This window comes from Callospermophilus lateralis, chromosome 4 (genome assembly GCF_048772815.1).
Source record: "Callospermophilus lateralis isolate mCalLat2 chromosome 4, mCalLat2.hap1, whole genome shotgun sequence".
In the NCBI taxonomy this organism is placed as follows: domain Eukaryota; kingdom Metazoa; phylum Chordata; class Mammalia; order Rodentia; family Sciuridae; genus Callospermophilus; species Callospermophilus lateralis.
In genome coordinates this window covers 128,261,734-128,283,815 of record NC_135308.1, presented here as the reverse complement: position 1 = coordinate 128,283,815, position 22,082 = coordinate 128,261,734, and the positions used below count along the sequence as shown (strand labels likewise).

The following is a 22,082-nucleotide window of genomic DNA, read 5'->3' as shown; positions in this document are numbered from 1 at the left end:
TATTTATTATTTTGAGACAGGGTCTCACTAAGTTACTTAGGGCCTCTCTAAATTGCTGAAGCTGGCTTTAAATTTGTGATCCTCCTGACTCAGCCTCTGGAGTCTCTGGGATTATAAGATTGTGCTACTCACCAGACTTTTACTTACATTCTATATCCCCAGTGTATAATTATTGAGTACACGCGTTTATAAGTTTAAAATATGGAAATGAATATATTACTTTGGAACACACAATACTTTTTTTCCAGTTTTCCTCTGGTAAAAAATGATAATAGAGAAAATCTAAATTTTGAATTATTTAAATTACATTTCTTTTTTTGCAAGTTGGTGAATTTTCAGAATTGTATTCTTCTAAGTGTTACATCCCAGAACTCAAAAAAAAAAAAAAACCCACAAAAAACAAAAAACTAAAATCCTGTAGTCTTTAGTGATTTTAGTAAGGTTTTCATATTTAAAAAATCAACATGGACACTTTATACTGAAACTATTCAAGTGTTATTGTAATTTGCAAACATAAAAACTTGAAGGAAACCTGAAAAAAAAAAAAAGAAGAGAAGGATATTGGTAAAAAAAAAAAAATTACAACTGTACTTTTCACTTTCATGATTACCTTTCAGGTTCACAGTGATGATGTTGTTATCACCAACAAGGTACCCACATGGCAGCAGTTCAGGCACTTCGAGGTTCTGGGATCTAATTAAGTCTCCTATACAGTAACTGGCAATGCAGTCAGAGCTCAGACCAAGGCTGGAGGATGTATCGATTCGAAGTACATATTCCTAAAATGGTACACATGGAAAAGTCAGTCCAAACAGGTTTGACAAATCTGCAACAAATACAAAACAGGGATATAAAGCTAGTTGTCAGGAATTTTAGATATGGGTAATGTAAGAACTGTTAATATTAAGCAGCAGAAATGGAGAGGTTTTCTGTATTTCAAATGGAGGAGGAAAAAAAAGCAGATGTGTCTATGCTATCTATGAAAGTGAAGTAAAGCAGGTGAAAAGGAACACAGAAGAACATTTAACATCAGGCTTTCTCGTATAACTCACCTTAAAGAGACGTCTAATAACACCATCTAAGACATCCCATTTGGTTTTTCCACTAACACCAATGGATCCTATCAAATATGCCTGAGATTTCTGATCCTAAGAACAAAACAGAGTAAGATAAACATCAACTACGCATCTTATTACTATATATTTCCTACTAAAACTTATTGATGTAGTTGGTGATTGACACAAAAAAATTTATTAAACCTGCGAGTTCTATAGTAACAGATATACATGGAGGGTTATACAAAAACAAAATATGAACCTAGCAAATTAACCAGCCAAACAAATAAAATAACAGCAGTAGCAACAATAACAGGAAAGAAGACATTAGATGAAGTGTTAAGTCAAAGAAAAGGATTTGTGATGTGTTCAGTAGAAAGGAAAGGGGAGGTGAATCAGAGAGAATGGCCTTGCAATTTAACACAGTTGGTACAATCCTACAAGAAGAAGCTTTTGGGGAAGAAAAGGGTGAAAGAGACAGCAAAGTACTACATCATATGAATCTTTGAACTTTCTCTTACTATTCTGTGATCTTATCTTTGATAAATTCAATGCTTAGTTTTTTCATTCTTTAATTTTATTACCATTCAATTTAGATGTAAGAAATGTTGTTCATAAGAGTTTGATATTTGCATATTTATAAAACATGTCCAATTGTCAATGTATCAGAAAATTCAGTATTTCCAAGAAACTGTCAGAGAAAACTTTTATAATGCACATAATGGTTCAAAATGTGCGTGCATGTGTGTATATGTATGTGTGTGTACATATATATATATATATATATATATATATATATATATATATTTTGTAGAGTGAGGTTGTGAGGAATTTCTAGAAATATTAGAAATGTAAACAACTCAGGATTGGTGGTTTGACTGGAGTCTCTTTAATATTGACTGGGAAAAGCAATTACAATATCAGTAAACATAGTTAGTTAATATATTACAATCCTGTTTCTAGTCACCAATTAGGTGGCCATTCAAGGTTGGTAGAATAATCACTGAGTCAAGAATTAGAAGACATGGATTCTGTAATGCACAACATCTCCCACCTACTTAAGAAATATGGCTTTAGGTAAATCATTTAGCTGACTCAAGGCCTCAGTTTTTTCATCTATAATATTTAACCCTATATGTGTAAATCATGATGAGCATTATTGAGATATAGCCTCAATTAAAAGCCAGTATATTCTTTAAGAAAATAGTGAAGAAACCCACAACTGACTGGTACTGTTACAGAATAAATGCTTGTGTTCACTCCCAATTCACATGGGGAAGTCTTAATCCCCCAATGTGATGGTACTTAGAGATGAAGCCTCTGGGAGGTAATGACTAGGTTTGGATTTTATCATGAGGGTGAGACCTTCATGATCAGATTAATGGCCTTGGAGGGCATCTCTCACCTTCCCTCCCATTGACACTGACATAAGGTCATATGAGAACAGATGGAGAAGCTGACCATCTGGAACCCAAGGAGAGAGCCCTCACCAGGAACCAAATGGGCCAGAATCCTGATCCTGCATATGCCATCCTCTAAAACTGTGAGAAAATACATTTCTGATTTTTAAACCTCCACTTCTATGGTATTTTGCCATGGCAATTGTACCACACTAAGATGACTACTTTCTTAGATGCTTAAAGAAATGTTTAAAAGACATGGTCCTTTAGAATTACTTCAAAAAGAAAAATTTATTTGCCAATGTTGCTAATGCTGTCAGAATGAGTACTTATACAATGCTTTGTAACAGCTGCTTTTAAATTAGAGTTACTTTAGATTTCACTGAGACTATTAAACATAAAGATCCACTTGGGAAGAGTAGGCACAAACCTGAAGTTCAAGCATGAAGTTTATGGCACTGGATCCTTGGAACATTTGCTCAACATGAAAGTTCACAAGTGCTATATCTCACTTTTCAGACTCAAGTCCTTATATTGTTTAAAATTCTAAAGTGTTGTTGTTTGATGGGGAAAAAGTAGGATATTTACAAATTTATATTATTGGCTACTCAACTAAAAGTTCAACTTGAAGTCTTTTTAGTTTTGAGAAAGAGCTAAAATTAATGAATATTTTAATCTAAAAGTTAAAACACTTGCCTGATCAGTTAGGATCTTGTTTAGAAATGATGCAGACTAATAGCATCAATGGAATTTATCCTGCTAAATACTACTGAATATATAGACTACTGATTCAGTAGAATGTCTTTTGGATGTCCCTAATATTCGTTCATCTTACAGTGTTCTCTTTGTAGAAAGGTCATATTGACAGCGCTCTAGTGACATGTTACTACACATCATAAACACTACCTATAATGTATAAGTGACACTCAAAGAGTATGGTAAAAAAGTTGTTTATATCAAGGAAATAAATTTTTTGTAAGTTTTAGTAGTGAAGGGTGTTGACAATCAATACTGTTTTCAAAAGAGTGAAAATGTGATACCTAGGAGACACATTTATACTTTTATGGTGATGTCTCTACCTTTTATGCTTATATAATCTATTAAGGTAATACCAAGGCAAACATCTTCAATAGGATATTTATTAGAACAAATATTCAAATGTAAAATAAATTTAACTTATAGGAATTCTCACCCTCTAGTTATAATAAAGAATTTAAAGTTAAAGAAATACCTTTGCTCGACCATAGCCCTTGCTTATGGAGACTATAATTTTCACACTGCGGCCATCTTTGTGTCCAGTTGCATCTCCAGCATCATCTAGCAAAATATCTACCAGATTTCAAGAGAAAAACACACATTAAAAAAGTAATATTAGCTCAGATTTATTTACTGTTTTGCTTTCTCCATTTTTATTCTGTTCGGTGCAACTGCTTCCCATTCTGGCCAAACTGCTCTGAAAAACCTCCATTTACAAGAAGATGAATTATGTGGTTGGGCTCATGTTTCAATCTAAGAACTTATTTCTGCTTCCAAAGCTCTTTATCCAAGTGTTGGATCATTTCCTTTGGATGAAGAAATAGTCCCCACCCTTTTTTCTGTTACACACAGGTCTGAGTAATACCTAAGTAATAGTCACTATTATAACTGTAACAAACTGAAAAGCAATCCAATCTTTCTATCCAAACTAAAATATTCAAGCTCAATATTCATATAATTTGCGAATGCAAAGGTGCTGAGATTGACTGTCAAGTGAAATTATTTTCAGGCATATATTCAGTTGTATTACTGCTTGTCTTTTATCTACCATTATTAGGTACTATTATTGAATTTTAACCATGACCTTATATTTCCCTACATACATATATTAATTATTGATCTCCTGGATACTTGGATTAATAGTTTCAAAACCAATATGATGTTTCTAGTAATCATCTATAAGTTACAGAAACATGATAAAGCTGGTCAACCTTTAAAGCATCAGTTTTTAAATGTGATTAAAGATTAATTTTCAAGATCTTTTGTTCCAGTGACACAACCAGGTACAATATATTTGGAAAATTATCATGAAAAACTATCCCAAAGATATGTTTTCTTTCAATAATGATGCTATTATTGAGCCATGCTTAATTCGAAGATAGTGTCCTATGAGTACAGGAAACTCAGTTACCTGCTAAAGGACACATGTGCCTGGTAACAAGCTGACTCAATTGCTCTGCCTATAATTTTATAGAGATGATGGCTGTGATTACAACATCCTAGAAACAATTAAATAAGATGGATCCTGAAAATGGAATGGCTCCTATTATATTAGTAATTAAGCATAGTTAATTTTGCAGAGGAAGGAGTCAAAAAATGGTATGAGGACCTTCTGCTGAAAAACAACTTTGTAGAGCTGGAGGCATATGAAAATTTCCACTAAAAATTTTTGATTCATCAACAACAATCTCCTGTACTGCGATTTAACTATTTTCATAGATTAATATCCTTATAGTCTTTAATTTTTCATATATCTTACTCAGAAATAAAAGTCTCTGGAAGAATTATTTCTTGTTCCTTTCTAGAACAGGATAACCATAGACTAAAACAATCTATGATATATCTCAAAGTCATTAGAAGAGTATAAAATTCCTACACATTGAAATGATTAATGTTTGATGAGATGAAAATGCTTATTACCTGACTTGATTATTACACATTGTATACCTGTATTGAATTACCATAACGTATCCCATACATATGTATGAATATTGCCCCCCCCCAAAAAAAAATCTCTCCCTTAAATGTTAATTTTCTTGTTTCTAATTTCAGGAAATTAGAGTAGTTTTCCATTGGCTGTTCATACATAAACTTCTTGTAATTCATGTCCAAACTACTTCATTAGTACTATGCTCAACTACTTACAAATATTCAACAAATACCTATTAAGCCTACAAGATATCAGAGAGTATGCTGGGCATTGAGAATGAATACCAAAGTGAGAAGGAAAATGAATTCCTTGCTCTTTGGGAGTATACATTCTCAAGTAGGTAGTCTCAGAATGTTTTGTACTGTGCAGGAAATCAACAGGTCAGTGAAGCAGAAACTGAAGGGAGGAAGCTCTATAGGCAATTCTGGAAGGGTTCCTTGAGCAGGTGATGTCTGAGGTAAGAACAGAAGGTGAGAAAGGCTGGGCAGGTGAAGGTGAAGAGGTTTGGTCAATGAGAATAAATGAAAAAGCCTTTTGTAAGAGCAAATGTAGGAGGTGATGTTGAAGTAGGTTGTAATCCTTGGCAAGGGGTTTAACTGGATTGCTGATCCACATATCTGCTCAAGTTTGACTTGGAACAGGTCTTACTCCTCATAACAGTAGGGTAGATTTACCATTAAATGAGTGACTGTGCTTGACTTCTGTATATGTGGCTACAGTTACCTGAAGCAAAATTAACACCATAGTTAAAAGTTCAGGCACTGGATTCATCCAGATTGAATTCATATATTAGTTCTTCCACTTCTTAGTTACATGATCTTGAAAAACAAAACAAAACAAAACAAAACAAAACTGCTGTGTCACTTTCCTAAGTATTGGTCATTTGATCCGTAAAATGGACTTAAATAACATCTAGTTTGCAGGGTTATTGAGCATATGAGATAACACTCTTAAAGCATTTTATCATGCTTAGTAAGTTTTGCTCTTTTGTGATTCATTTCCTCTGTGTTTATTCTAAATCCTATTGAGGTCTTCCCTGCTCTCACTATATTGATAGGACAATCAGCTAAGAAAATGTTTCTGGTAAAACAGCAAAACAGCAAGCTTAGAGGGAGAGATCTAAATATTTTGCTTGGTTTTTTGGTGGGGGGAGTAAGTTATGATCCCAAATGTTTATAAACATTCCAACTTGCCTTTTAGATATAAATGACCTCAGTGTATAATGTGAGGACAGCCATAATAGAACTTTAAAAATTTTTACTTTTTGAAGAGATGTAATTTACAAAAAAAGTAATCAAAATCAGCATGCTGTATCATTTTTCTAATCTTCATGTTTCTGCTTCTCCTCCTCCTCTTTACTTCTTCTCCTTCTAAATTTCAATGTGATTTAAGGCAAGGAGCACAGTGTCTCAGTTCTACACTGGCATATAAAATTACCCAGGAACATGAGCACTATTGGTTTTCAAGCGTCATCTGGTGGTTGTACTTTGTAATCACCCCAGATCCTCAAGTAAACATTTCTTAAACTAAATCTTATATCCTAAAATGATTCAATGTCATAGAAGCAGTTATACTTCATAATTGAACAGTTCATCAGATATTAGGATGAAATTATGTCATATGATTCCATTTGCAATCAAATCAAAACTCTACCCTTGTTCCATCATTAGGACTGTTGAATCCAGTATGTTCTTACAGTTTGTTGAAAATTTAATAGAACTGCAGACTGGATGATGTAGCAGCATTATGTTCTCTCTAGGCAACATCATTCAGGATCATCTAGTCTAATTTAGGAACTGACTCTGTACCCTGAAAATTCTATTAAGTTGCATTGAGTTATTATTATTATATTCATGAGTACTAGCGATCATCAATGAAAATACTTATTATTTCTTCATCTTATTCATCATAATCATGGAGGAAGCACTTCCCAAGCAAAAGTGATATTTTAAAAAATGGTATGAAATTTGTGTCTCTAAGATTTCCTATTTCACATGTTATGTGCTTTTAAAACCACAAGTAGAATGAATTTGTAAGATAAAAATGGGATCATTTCCAATAATTAATGTTAACATTTTCGGGAGAGGGTACTGTTCTCAAAATTCCAGGCTTGTCCCCACCTGCACTGGGCTGGATGGGCATGTGTACTAGCTCACCTGAGGTAATGGACTCTGTGATGTTCAGGTTGTTGAGAGAAAGCCCGAGGGACTGCCTTGAAGAGGAAGAGGAGGTGCTGCTAGAGGACTCAGAAGGTGGCCGTGCAGGCTTTGCAGAGTTACCAGTCTCAGCCTTCAACCGGTCGTTCTCAGCCTTCAGTATCTCAATTTCATTCTATTGTTAAGATGGAAAATGTGAAAAATTTGAGCTAGTTTGATGAGAATGTAGCACCAAGGCTTGTATTCCATTTCTCTGTTAAAGCATGTGGTGATGCTTTCGATAAGCAAACAAATTATGAAAAGAGGATTTCCTTTTAAACAAGGGGTTAACCTTTGTCTCTCACATATATATGCATTTCTATATTCTCAAGTGTAGACACCATTATTATAATAATTATTATGTGCTGGGAATTAAACTGAGGGCCTGAAGCATGCTAGGAAAGCAGTCTACTCTGAGGTACACCCCAACCCTAATTTTTAAAAAATATCCAAATTTGAGTAGTTTTTATTTTTTGGACTTGATCTAATTTCTCATTTGAATTAAGAATAACATAAATCTTAATTCAATAGATCCTAACCCTTTTCATATTAAAAGTGATATTAAAATCTCTTCGGCAAATAATGCCATTTTTAATTCTGTAAATTCATGGAGAGTAGGAAAACAGGACAAATCAAAAATAATATATAAATTGATATAAAATTACTTCATAATTCTAGTTAACAAATGAAAAAGGTTTTGTTTTCTCAAGATGGGGCACTAAGCTCATAAAGACCTTCTTATGGATATATACAGTGGTAGATGAGTGTGCAGAGCATGAGCTTTTCTTATTTCCGTCATCTGTGGTAAGAAGTGCTTACTGGTTTACAGTAATAAAATAGAAACTTAGTCTGAACACAGACTGATTTTGAATTTAGCTTTTAGATGCTTCCAAAAATACGAAAGCTTTACTTTTACAGATGGCATTCTAAGTCACTTTAACTTCAATATTCAGAAATCTTGTGTGGAATTTGTGTAGTTTTCTCATTGTTTTTTGTTTTTCAATAGAAAAGAGGCGAAGGTATTTGAAAGCCAGGTTTCAAAAGAACACTTTTAGAAAGCCAACATAAAGGTAACTCATGGAAAAATAAAGAACCAAAAACTACAGTAGTTTCTTTAACACTTAGCTCTTGGCCCTAATCCAATCACTGGTAAAAGCATTTTGAATGGCCCCTGAGTTCAACTGGCCAGTTTGTTCTCCCCCATCCAACCCTGGATTTGACAAAATTCTCTATTCAGTATTAAGAACTGAGTTGTGAGACTGAATAAACAGAGGACATGTCCACAGTGGGATTTAAGAAAATGGAATCTGTTGCATAATAACTGAGAGAAGAAGAAAGGCAGCATTGTTCTCTCTCTATTTTGTTCCCTGAAGGTGCTTCAGCACAGACCTGCATCCGGTTCATGGCTTCCCGGATCTGATCAAGATGATGAGCAGAGCTGAGGGCCTCCAACCGAATATCTGTTAATTTTAATTCCTTTTCTCTGAGCTCGCTCTTCAGCTGCAGAATTATCTCTGCCTCAGCCTCTGTGCATTCACAGATCCTGAAGAAAGAAACAAACACAAAATCGGTGGTCTGGGAAGCAAGAGGATTAGGGAAAACAATGCCTCTTTTAAAGGCTGAACTGCCACAATACCCAGCAGGTACAGAAATTATTTGCTGAGAAAACCTAGAGAAAAGGAGAAATAGTTTTATTAACCATAACGATTTTATAGGTTCAAAACTGAAAGCAGTTCTCTTTTTCTTTTAATCTTTTTTTTTCTTATTTTTTGAAATTTAAAAACAATCTACTAACATACAGAATATAAAGTGATCCTCAAAATTCCTGGTTGCTGACATCTCTATATTCTGTCCACAAAATCAGGGTAGAAGAGTCATAATATTACTATATTTTATTCTATATTTTTCAAGGGACTTAAATCTCCATTGGCAACATGTGAAATATTCTTTTTTTAAGAGTCAAGCCTCAAAATGTAAACTTCTCCTTTTGTAGAATTGTACAAACAATAACCATATTTGCCTCAACACCATTTTCCAGTTGTAATGAAAATCCAATGTAAATATTATAGAAAATAATTTAGAAAGATTAGTTTTGGACTTTTAAATAATGGATGAGTGTTGTATAATCTTCCTGTTAGGCCCAGCTGATTCAGGAGATTATAGCTAATGAAAAAAATTTCAGACCTCAGCCTATGCAAGAGGCTAGCTTGGGGCTACTGGAAGGTCATATAATGCTATATTCTTCTTCTTATTTTTTTTTTGGATAGCATCATTAAAATAAATCTGGCAAAAAATTTGCTTTATATTAACTAATGCATTCTCCATTTAAAATTTGAACACTAGATTGTTAATCACAAAATGGCAAGACACTATCTTCCTTCCTATATAATAATGAAATTATGTAGCCAAAGCACAGTGGCCTTGTTCTACATGACAGTTCTATAATAGTCATTGTCATGAGCATACAATAAAATCTGATTTAAACAGTATATGAAACAAAGAGAATCATTTCATCAAAAAGTATTTCTATCTTTTAAATGTTATGTTCTTTCTTGTGGTATCTAAAAGTGGGCTACTAAAGACATGTCTTGTTCGATTATTTAATAGAATCAAAGAACACTGGAATGTAAGTTGGTTTTAGAAAACCAAAATTTTAATACAAAAACAAGGAGAAGGTATTTGTGGTTGTAATGCATGCAAGTCATTTTAGAAAACACACAAAAGCAAATATTGCTAGGTTAGAAACTGGATCTTTGCAGTTTTCATGCATCACTCCATTTTACCGGGATCTATGCTTGTAGATCACAGGGCCATTTTGTCGTTTCTTTGGTGGCCAGATAAGAGGTGACCTGCATGTACGCACAGTTAGACAGATACATGGGTAAATGCAAGTGAAAACAAGTGAGGATGACTGAAAAAAGTAGAAAATGAGATCACAAAAACAAAGACAAATGCTGTCTACCTTTCTCAGTAAGATTTGAAAATGACGGGTACATATATGGTGCTGTAGTTGCAAAAGTACAACTGATTGCATTTAGAACATAAACATGGACTTGGCCTGAAGCTGTTTTTTAAAAAGTGGGTCAGCATCCTGCAAAGGCAGTGACTTACGCTGAGGTAGATTGAGAGGGCTTCATGGATGCTGAACCGCAGTCACCAGCATTATGGGGCAACTTGGGAGATGCCGGGAGAGATGAATCAGTAAGTTCTTCAATGTCTGAATGTGAAGATGGGGGCTTGGTGGACTTTTTCTTTCCAAAGGCTTGTTTGAAAGAACTTCTCAGCTGAAAGAAGGACAGAAATTACCTCTCCTGTCTGTTTGCACCTGGAGGGATTTTGCTTTGGGGCGTTAGTTTGCAGGTGCCACCTAGCCACTGCCTGGGGTCAGTATATATAAGCAGAGTATTAACAGTTGCAGCACAGTATCTCTTAAAAAAAAAAAAAAAAAAAAAAAAGATACTGCATGTTGTTTTTTTTCCTTTTATTCTTGTATTAATCCAGCACAGCGCAAACATGGAAGGCTTTTAAATAGTGCAAGGTCAAGGGCATGGCTGTCAGAGCACTCATTTAAAACTAAGTACCTTGAAGGGATCTCCATTCCCAATGCTTCTCTCTTCAAGGCAATTTGTTTTAAATGGCCACTTTAGCGCTACAATCAAGTCATATCCTGCTGACAGTACAAACTTAAAAAGCAAAATGAAATCAAATTCACCTAACACTTCATTAATTGTGATTTTCTATTCAAATTTTCAATTCCCAGACTATTCAAAACCAGAATTGGTATCCCCTACAGCTCTATTCAGAAAGTGGTTTTACTTCTCCTTAAAATTTGAGATTAAAATGAAAAGACACAAAGAAAAGACATACAAGGTAATCTGTTTTTAAAAGGTATAAAAGCCTACTGCCAAAATGAATAGCATTCATGCCAAGGTAGGGTTTTTTGTATAGATGCATGCCAAATTGTCCATGGTTTTATATTCACCTCACTTCCTCTAGAGTTCACCTTGCAGAAACATGAAAGAGTGTGGAATTACAAATCAAGGGAATGAAGGCTGATCAGTATTTTAAAATATTACCTGCATAAACATTTTTATAAAACAAATGAGATTTTTTTCATTATTTACAGAAAGCATTCCTGTAATATCTTTGTATAGTTTTGTGTTGGATTTCATCTAGCACTGTATTTATTTAAAATGTACCTTTGTCTCAGTGGTTTAAAACAAAAATACCAAAACTTTTACTTAGTTGTTTTCAAACTTTTTGCAGTGACCACATCTTCCCCTCAGATTTTTTAGTGGTTGCTTAATATTATCATAAATTATAATATCTCTAGCAAATTTAAGGTCCAGTCCTGTTAAAGTTCATTTCTGCATTTTCCAGTATGTTCTACTGGTAACAACAACAAAAAACAACACACACTAATGCAGTGGTTTCTTATGGGGAAAAATCTTATTCACCCTGTAGCCCCTGTTGATTCCAGGGGTGTGTGTGGTGTTAGCTTTCAATGTCTGTTCTTTCCTATTATCAACTCCAATTTTCCTTTTCCTCCACCATTACCATCATTCCCATCACCATCACCACCATCACCACCAACCACTACCACCATCATCTTTATCATCTTCTTCCTCTTCACCCTGACAATAAAACCCTGCTCTTAGTTCTAACTCCAGAATATATGCTCTTCAGCACCATGCCAGCCTAATCTCGGTGATTAGTGCAACATTTGAGGTGCCAGAGGTACTTGAATGGGACTCTTGTCAATTGCTGCAGACTTTTAAAGCTCCAGAGAAAAAAACCTAAGTCCTTATACCAGAATAAGCTATTTAATTAGATGGGTGATGAGGGCTTACCCAGTTTTTCTTTTTCTTTTTCTTGGAGTCAGCATCATTACCACTGCCAATGCTGGAATGGCTTGTGGCACTGTTGATACTGGAAACACTTTCAGAGGAATGCTGTCTTCTGATGCGGAGATCTAGCAACAGAGAATATCACATTTGCTCATAAAAGTTGCAGTCTGAACAAAGTAAGTCTTTGAGGCTTTCTGAGAGTATGTTCTCCAACAAAGATCAACAGGCTCTGTACAGATCATTTTATTGCAGTTTTGGTCTTACAAGTTTAATAAAGTACAACCTTATTTACTTTAATTAACTGAGTTATCTACATTAAGATTCATCAGGAATCTCATATGAGTCTGTAACACTGGTGCTTTAATGAGTTCTGAATTTTGTCCAAAATTGAAATGCCATGCTATTGATTTCTACCGAATACCTGGATCAAACAGCAGTTCCAAAATGATTTATTCCAAATGATTATTTCCATGGAGTAAATGGAAACTCATAATAGGATGAGATTAATTCTTTTTAATATTTGTGCTTTGAATAAAGTTACTAAAGTCAAATATACTGACTTTCCATTTCATTGAATCATGCCATGTTGGAGCCAAAACAATCCTAGGAAGTCAAATAAGCACATCATCTAGCAGATGAGGAAATTGAAGTGCAAAGGAGTTGACTCGACCAAGGTCAAAGAAGCAATGAAGAGAAGATCCTTCAGAGAGAGTCTAGATAGGCAGTTTGTAAATTAAACAGAGAACATATGTCATATGGTGCTATTCTTCCAACATATCCCCAGTCCCTGTCTGTGACAAAATAGTAAGACTAATAATGATGCTTAGTATGTCCCTGCACACTTAATTTTACTCTTGAAGTAAACCAATGAAATGATTTTATCTATTATATATAATTCATACATGGTAATATAGCTTAAAAATAGTGGCACGAATCTCAGAGCTAGGCTGAGTCTAATATCTATTGTGCTACCTGCCATGTAATATGGTTGGGCTAAACTTCCCCAAAGCATGCAGCACTTCTCTGGTTCTACAAGATATTTTATAGAGAGTAGCATTTGATATTTTATAACTTTTAAAAATTTTCCACTTATTCTATATAGGACTTATTTTGTAAATATCAAAATTAAAAGAAACTAAAATTTTATTTACTTACAGTAAACTGATATTAAGTGCTAGTGAGTTACCAAGAGAATTTATAAGGTCAAATTTACTTTTAAGACATCCCTATTAACATACTTAACTGGCATCAATGCAGATTAGCCAAGTAAAAAAACTTAAGTGGAACATGTAATATGTGAAAAATTACCATTTATGTACACTATTTATTTATGTATACTGTTTTGATTCAATAATAAAGGAACCTAGTATCTGTTAATCAATATGAAAGTCATATGAATAAATCACAGAAACTTATGTGTAGGTATTTATTCATGTTTTAAATTTCTGCTGCAATTGGCTATTAGCTTTTCTGAATAAGGTACAGCATTTACTAACTTTTCTCGAATAACTTTCACAAAGAAAACAGACATGTTGGAGATTTCTAGAGTTTTTATCATACCTGGAATTAATAAACTATATTTGATTTCACTAATCTCAAAGTTTTAAAAATATGGGTAATGCATTTCATTTTTCTCTAAAAATTTCCTTTTAGTGCTTGTAAGAATTTAATTCGGTGTATAGGGCATTGTAGAACCTTAACCAATGAATATAGATAATCCAAACACATGGAGACACCTGCTTTAAAAGTATCATTTTCAGTTATACATTTGTTCCTTCATTAATTTTCACTTCTCACCCTCTGCCCCACCACTGCCACTGTTCAAGCTACCCATATCACTTACCTGCTCTACAGCAAGAATAGCTATCCAACTTTCTCACCTTCAAACCATTCTATACACAGGAGCTATAAAAATCTTCTTAGAAGAAAAATTTCATCAACACTGCCTTACCTAACACTATCTCCTGTTAAATTGTCCACTGTGGGAAGGTCCTTCCTGACTATGCAACCTCTAATAGGTTTCCTTTTAGCCTCTTTTTCTATGGTAATCTGTTCTTGTCCACCTTAGAATGGTTTTGTTATGAACCAGCTACACCAATGATCATACACGATCATTTATTTTCTGCTCTTCCACTAAACTGAAAGTTCAGTGCAGACAAAGACCATGTTTATTTTTGGTTTTACTGTCTATGTCCAGGGCCTTGTACAGCACTGTGTGAAGTAATCCATTAATATGTTGTTGTTAAATGAGTTTATTCTAATTGTTGATTGAATGCAAATCTGTTTTCTTACAATTATTTCTAAAATATATTTATCACTAATAGTAATTAATATATGTTTATATTTTGTCTAATTTTACATGGTACTTTCTTTTCTTCAGTTCTGGTAATCAAACCCAGGACTGCACTCATGTTAGGCAAGCACTCTACCACTGACTTATACTCCCAGCCCTATTTGGTACTTCTTAAAGAAAAAGTACTCCATGTTTACACAGAGGTAGTGACTTAAAGAACAGTATATTTGGAAAAATTAAAGTAAAATTTTCCATGCCTTCAACTGCCAGCCTTAAAATAATTATATTTGTTACAGTTGTTTTATATATGAAATATGTATATATATAACATATGTAACATGGATATATGTGGTAAAATATATATTTACCTTTCATTGAAAGGAATTGTGGGCCACTTGGGTACAGAGTCACTCTTTGTATTCAAGAACCAAAATTCCCAAATGCACAGCAGACATTTAAATGTTTGTAAATAAATAAATATTATTTTATTACAGACTTCTTATTTGTCAGACTGTTAATAAATGTGATGTATAAATAATGATGAAAAAGGTAAATTAATAAATTTTATGCAATTTTGTATACTTTGATCATCTATAAAAGTGTTGCCTTACTCCAAATAGTTATGATAAGATTATATGCTAAAATTTTACATAAAATTTTTTAAAGGTCACAAAAACTGAATTTCAATATGATTTCACAGACATATAAACTATGCAATCCACTGAACCCATCCAACTGACTTTTATTCATATGATATTAATGGTCAATGTAATACACATAATGTTAGAGTCATTGAATTTAATATTGTTTTAATATTTCAGAAACACAGTCTACATGTCTTATATACTGTCAACTCTTCATAACTAGTTATTTCCTTAATTTTAAAAATGTGGGCAATTATATTTTCATATTTTTGACCACTTAGATATATTATTTTGTTCCTCTTAATCACTATCCCTCCCACATTTCTGAGCAAAGGAATTCCGATTTTTTAATTCCAGTAGATATACTAAGCTACCTGTTGCCTAAGATAAAAGGAATCCTTCCAGAAAGTTTCACTTCAGTGACTTGTGCTGTATTAAAGAAGGGATTAAGCCTTTTTAAATCCCTTCTGGACCTATTTACGACATGAAGACTTAGAACATAAGCTGCTTTATTATAGCTCTAAGATAAGCTTTAAATACGCAGTAATTTTCCATGCAGCATATAAATCAACTCCCCCACATGGAAAATTGCTAAATTCTTAACAGAAGTAGCCCATAGAAATCCAGTTTGTCTTTCAACTTAAGTAGACCTCATTTTACATAACTGTTTTCCTAAAATTTAAATTCAACTATATATTCTTAATTATGTTATTCTTTTCTATGAAATTTGAATAAGCCACTTTAATGTGCAAGGCAATGCTATAGGCACTGGGATGAAGAAACAAACCCTCCTTCATAAATCAGGACACACAGACCTCAAAGGCACCAGAGTATAATGCAAATTTTAATAAGGAAAGTACAGCTATTTCCAGAAACATATCACAGGAGACCTCATCCAGTTTAGGGGGACAAAGAGGCATATTTAAGCTAATTCCTGCAGTTTTCCAAAAGTTTTTATTCTGAACAAACAGGGCAGAATATTCCAAGTGGAGTAAACAGACTGTTTAAAGAACTTATGAAGAATGGAAAGAAATTCAGGAAAACTGAAATACGGAATACATAGAGCAAGAAATAAAGTCAAGGACAGCATCTGGCATGTAATTAGCAATCATTAATTATTTGTTGAATATAAAGTTGGTGAAGGGAGATTATCTAATGTCAAGGAGCTTGTTTTTCATCCCAAAGGCAAGGGGGTGCCTGTAGATGCCTGCTTTTAGATGATTGCTCTGACTGTAGTTGAAGAATGGTATAAAATGGGGTAAGGTTAAGAGAAGAAAGGCTATGTAGGACTTGGTGCCAGATCAGGGAAGAGTCAAAGGATGGTGACAGCAGGATCAGGGAAAAGTAAACAAATCTATAATACTTAAAGGGTAGAATCAGAAGACCTTGCTGATTCGGGTGATACCATTTAATGAAGCAAAGAATACTGAAGGAGAAGGAGGGCAAGGAGGGAAGTTCAAGTTTGGAGATGTCAAGTTTAAGGTGCCAAAAAAATACTCAAAGATACCCAAGGGGAGTTCTTTCTTGGCAACTAGATAAGATAGAGTTCTATCTCCAGAGATGAGCCTGGCCTAGAGATACAGAGACAGCAGCACATAAATGATAATGATAGCTAGAGCACTAGGTGAGTTTATATAAAATTTTGGAGAGATGTTCAGAATCATTTTGGAAGAGAGTTTAGAATATTAATAATTAACAAATGTATATAATGAAGTGAACACACAGAAAAAGAAGAAAAACTCTGAAAGAAATTTCAAAGGATAAGAAGGAAAACCAATAAAGTAGGATGTCTTAAATGAAGGTGTCCAGCAGAAGGAATTAGACATCAGTACCAAATGTGGTTTCCATGATGAGTACAATAAGAATTTTAGCTATTTCCCTGGATTAAGTGCTATGTTAGTCATTGTTGACCCTGGAGAGAAAAGCTTTGGTGGAGTAGTGGGGATAGAATTTACGATCCTATGGGCTGAAAGGTGATTGGTGACTGAAGACTTTGAAAGGTTCCAAAATTAGTTTTACCAGAACTTATCTGGAAATAGGAAGAAAGATGATAAGAACTGAGGATTTAGGAAAGAATTTTTTAGCTGGAAGAGAGAATGAGACATATTTAATGCTATTGAAAAGAGAATATGAATAAATTGAACCTATATAAAGAAAAAATGATATGACAATAATGAGCATTTCTTTAGTGGTGAACCAAAGGATAGAGATGATGGCAAAAGGAATATTTTCATTGTTTAAAACTGTAGAATCATGGTCATAATAAAATGCAAGCTGATTTCTAGTCTGTTTTCTTATTATTTAAAAATTATCTACAGAACATTGTCCCACCCAGGAGAAGTTGCTCCAAACGCCTGAGACTTGGTATTAACATATTGATTGCTTCATTTTTATTTGTAGATCTGGATTATCATACTCATTCATAGGCTTGTTTTGCTTAAGTCAATATGCACATCACCTCTGCCTCCCGGATCAAATGGAGAGAATATATGTAGAACTATAGAAGTCAATTCATTAAGGTCAATTTGAAAATTATTAGACAGAGGAAGCTACTGTTCTCAAAGTCTGCAATTCTGGAATTCTGATCCCATTAATTTCTCCTTACTCATTTGAAAAGGCAGTGCCACTGAGTAAATACAACTCCATTCTATAAATAAAACAGATACCTATTATATAAGATGAAAAATGATACCATTTCTGAATATACCTTTTGGAGGGTGGTCTGGGCCATTTAGGGCCCCCTGAATGGCCGCCTGGGCAGCAGAGTTCTGGGCCTTCAGCATTTCAATGGTCTCCCTTAGTTCTATAAGTTCAGACTCCTGTGAAATAAACAAGAGTTTAGAAGCTTTAATATTTAGAGACAAAAATGAAAGCCCTTGTTCATAGTATGTCATCAAATGGGTTTGGTTTTATATAGTACCAGACTCCTGAGAGATTTGGATACTTGGCTAAATTTGTCAAATTGTATCTAACAACTTCTTTCTTAGTTAAAGTAAAGACGAATCAATTTTTTTCTTATTGTCCTATAGAAATGATTTAAATAGTCATTAGTTCTTTCAAAGGGTGGCACCTAGAGCTGACCAGTGCAAAGCAAAACAAGGTATTATATCACTCATTTTAGTTATCAAACAGTCATATTACCTATGATTATATTAGATATTTAGATAGCAGAATAATAGTACTGCATTATATTGCACTTACTGTCAAGTAGAAATATGCAGTGATATCAAATAAGTGACTATAGATTCTGCCTGAAGTATTTTGCACTTTGGCAATAATTTCTTTGAATCTAAGTGGAAAATCTGGAACTCATTCCTAACTCACTCCTGTTAAATATCACCTTATTAAATTTTGCTGATATATTCAGATCATCCTAGATTCTGACACTTTTCATCTAATAAAATTGCTAATATGGGGACTCAGCCTCATGAAGCCAGAGCAACATAGGAATTAAAACAGAGACTAGAGAGATATAAAATACATACCCCTTAACTAATAAATCACCAAAAAATCAGTGTAAAATCAAATTTTTATAGGAAATATATTTTAAATGTATTTTTACTGAATTTAGAATAATTTTGTTGTGTCTCAATGCAAATTATACTATAACTTTTGTCTTTCACAGTTATTTAAATGAATTATTTTAACAGAAATGACTTATAATGAGTGAGATAGGATAGCCAGAAGGTGTGTGTGTGCAGGGGTGGGGTGTGGGGGGGAGGTACATGATAAAAGAAAGAAACCAAGCTCTTTCAGCAGAGACATTTACACTAGATTCTTAATAGTAAGGGGTATCCTTCTTGCCAGAGGCACAATCCCCAAAACTATCCTTATATCCTTGTCAGCATCTTGGAGAATTTCTTGGTAATTCATTTGGCATCCATCGTTTCCTCAAGCATCTTTAGAAAAAAGCTAAAGAATCAGGCTTGGGTTGTTAACTCCATGACAGTTCATGCATCCTCAACTGTCTCCCAGAATATAGAAAAAAAGATCAGGATTTTCATTGCAGAAAATTGCTTCATACATGAGAATACCCAGTAACTATGCTAACTTTAGATTCTTAAAAACAGTGTTAATTAAGATGATATACAAGTTTGGAACACATACTTGATAACTTATGTATCTATTTTATTTGGCTATCTGATCTTAATACAGAATAATTATATTTTAAATAACAAGCAGATACTCTTAACTTTAAAGGCTTATAAAACAAAGGACCTCATAAGAAATCAATAATAATATGCTGGATTTATAGGTGTGTCTTCAAATACTTGAGTGTAACCAATCCAAGTACATTTCTTTATCATAAAAGTAAAACTATCTGTGGAAAATTTCTAACCCAATTCATCTTAATATCCCAGTCTCTCCAACTTCTATAATTAAGGTCCTTGCCCAAGTAGCGATAGATAACTTTATCAAAATTTAGTATATTTTTTCAATTAAAATAAATCCCCCAAGAGATGAAAAATTTCCTGGAAATTTATTCTGCTTCCACTAGAAATTTATTCAAAAGAATTCCTATAGTACATAATTAATAAATCACATAATATAAATCCAATTTTATAAAATATACACTAGGATACATGTTACATTTTACTTGAATCCAGATTTTTATCCTTCAATTTAAAATCAATAATATTGGTACTGTGGAATAAAAATCTGTTAAAATATTTGGCTAATCTTTAAAAGAGAAAAGTGAGCATGAGGTCTAAAAACTAAGCTTAACTTTCGGCTAGTTGATTTATTTCAATGTTAAAACTTTAATCTTTTCTAGAGAAATCTCTTCTAGAGACTGCTTTTAAAATGATTAAAAGTGGAGAAAGTTGTTCAGGGAATTTTTTTTAAGAATATTGTGTTCAGTATGCTATAGAAGAATGATCCCATTCTAAAATTAAGGTTCTTTTAAAAAACACAAATATGAACAGGTTAGCTATTACTTAATGTGGCTCAGTAAACCCAAAGGAAGAATAACTAGGTAAGAAATGTATTTACTATATGTAACCTGGGAAAATAACGTCTGTAAAAAATTGGTTCAGGTGAACTTAAAGTACCTGCAATGTGTCCCATTGTCTTTAATTTGAAAGAAAACTAAATTTTAGGCCGATTTGAGGTAACCTGTTCCAACTTGCACTAGTTATTGCCACATATCTACAAAAACCTTCCTTCTTCCTTATTTCCTAATGAGGTCTACTCTCATTTTTGTCATTCAAATATATCCATCTTTTTCTAGGCATTTTCATATGATTTTTTTCCCCTTTGCTTTAAATATCTTCCTGTCCCTTAGAGGCCATAGCAAAAATGTCTCCCTAATTGCGAAACCTCTGTTTTCATATCAGAAAATAAATAAATAAATAAGGAAGGAAGGAAGGAAGGAAGGAAGAAAGAAAGAAATTCTCTTCTGTGGGGTTTCAGGCCATTGAATGCACTAGGTTTATTTAGGTGTTGAAGAATGTATGTTTTCACCTGATTTATGATCTCAGTAAATGTTGGGATGGTTTTCTTGAAATGTTCTGGGACATGATTAACAGATACATTTTACCTTCTAGGAACAATTGAAAACTTTGACTTCACTGAATTTATCTTTATTTTTTATTTATTTATTTATTTATTTATTTATTTTTTATTTTTATAAGAGGGTACTTGTCACCTAGGGAGCAGGGTGACATAAAAACATCAAAACTTTTCTTACTTAGTATAAACAGAAAGTCTCAACATAGCTAATTGAGTGGAATCTTCTCCTATGGAGATCAATGAAGCTAGGTTTGCCTTTTTCTCTTTCCCAATAATAGTATTATAGAGATCAACAGAAAGCATTTTAAATAAAAACTTGACTCTGATGTAGAGACTGTTTTCAACTCTTCATTTTTCTGCTTCATAACTATAGTTGTTCACATTTATTTTTTAAGCTATGCTTTATAAGATTTCTATAGTGTATAGAAAGTGCAATGCTGTATCTAGACATAATTATCCTTTTTAAAAATTTTGTCCATGGTGGAGAGTCTGGATAAAGACTGATTAGAAATGAATTTCAAGATAAGTGACTAAGAAATCATTAGATAATTTAAAATATTTCCCTATAATCTCTTTATTTTAAAATTGGCCAATTCAACATGTTTGTTTTGAGAATCATTTATTAAGCCTTCCCAAAAAATATCCTTAGAAATGTATATGCTATCGAGATATGAATTTATAGTTTGCTTCTCTAATTCAGTGTTTTCCAGTTTCCTACTCTCATCAATAGATAGCAAAAGGAAGACTGTAGCTAGGATAACTATGCAAAGGGTCTTGGGAATTAGGTGATGAAATCCTATTTTGTTGATACTTCCTCCTCCTTCTGATAAACCATTTGAGATAATGATGATCTAACACCCACTGCCTATATAAGATACCAGTTTTCTGTGAAAGTTTCTTGTATCTAAGAGTCCAGATGGAGTCAATATAGATGCAGTTTTGTACATGTCTCTGAGGCTAAACAAGTTGAGATGATTGCAAAATGCTCCAAAATAAAATAATCAAATATCGTGATATAATACCAACCTTGCTTGGTGTTCTTTACAACCTAATCTCCTAACTGTATCTTATCTCTTTCCAAATTTCTCACTGTCAAAGCCCTTACTGAGATTTCAGAAGCTTGGCAACAAACCTCATCAAACAACTTAACCTTCTAGGCACTAAGTCTGTCTCACTTCCTCAAACTGACACTTGGGTAGGTAATCTCACACTAACCAGCTGTAGCTTCTTTGAACACATTTTTTTCCTCTTCCTCATCTTTGTATTTGCTTTGAAATCTTGCTAGTGTTGCAATTTAAATAATCTGGCTATGACTACTGTATATAGATTCAAATAAATGAAGTTCACCAAAACTCAACACCAGTTGCAATTTAAAAATTATAAATTAGCATTATATTATGTTCCAAAAGATTTTTAAGAACACTTTCAGAACGCAAATATCAACATAGAAT

The 22,082-nt window shown here is 33.4% G+C and overlaps 1 protein-coding gene across 4 annotated transcripts in view; it reads right to left on the bottom strand.

Annotated features, from left to right (window-relative positions):
• Positions 1 to 22,082, bottom strand: part of Nav3 (neuron navigator 3) — a 339,367-nt gene that overhangs the window by 22,382 nt on the left and 294,903 nt on the right. For 2 of the 4 annotated variants that reach the window (XM_076853138.1, XM_076853140.1), the window contains 8 exons: positions 17,828 to 17,939; positions 12,187 to 12,308; positions 10,448 to 10,620; positions 8,726 to 8,879; positions 7,298 to 7,472; positions 3,687 to 3,784; positions 1,053 to 1,148; positions 611 to 779 (listed from right to left, as the gene is read on the bottom strand). In XM_076853138.1, the coding sequence (XP_076709253.1) occupies positions 611 to 779; positions 1,053 to 1,148; positions 3,687 to 3,784; positions 7,298 to 7,472; positions 8,726 to 8,879; positions 10,448 to 10,620; positions 12,187 to 12,308; positions 17,828 to 17,939 (1,099 nt within the window). Of the gene's footprint in view, positions 1 to 610; positions 780 to 1,052; positions 1,149 to 3,686; positions 3,785 to 7,297; positions 7,473 to 8,725; positions 8,880 to 10,119; positions 10,186 to 10,447; positions 10,621 to 11,318; positions 11,340 to 12,186; positions 12,309 to 17,827; positions 17,940 to 22,082 lie in introns of all 4 variants that reach the window. The other 2 variants (XM_076853137.1, XM_076853139.1) reach the window with 2 other exon arrangements.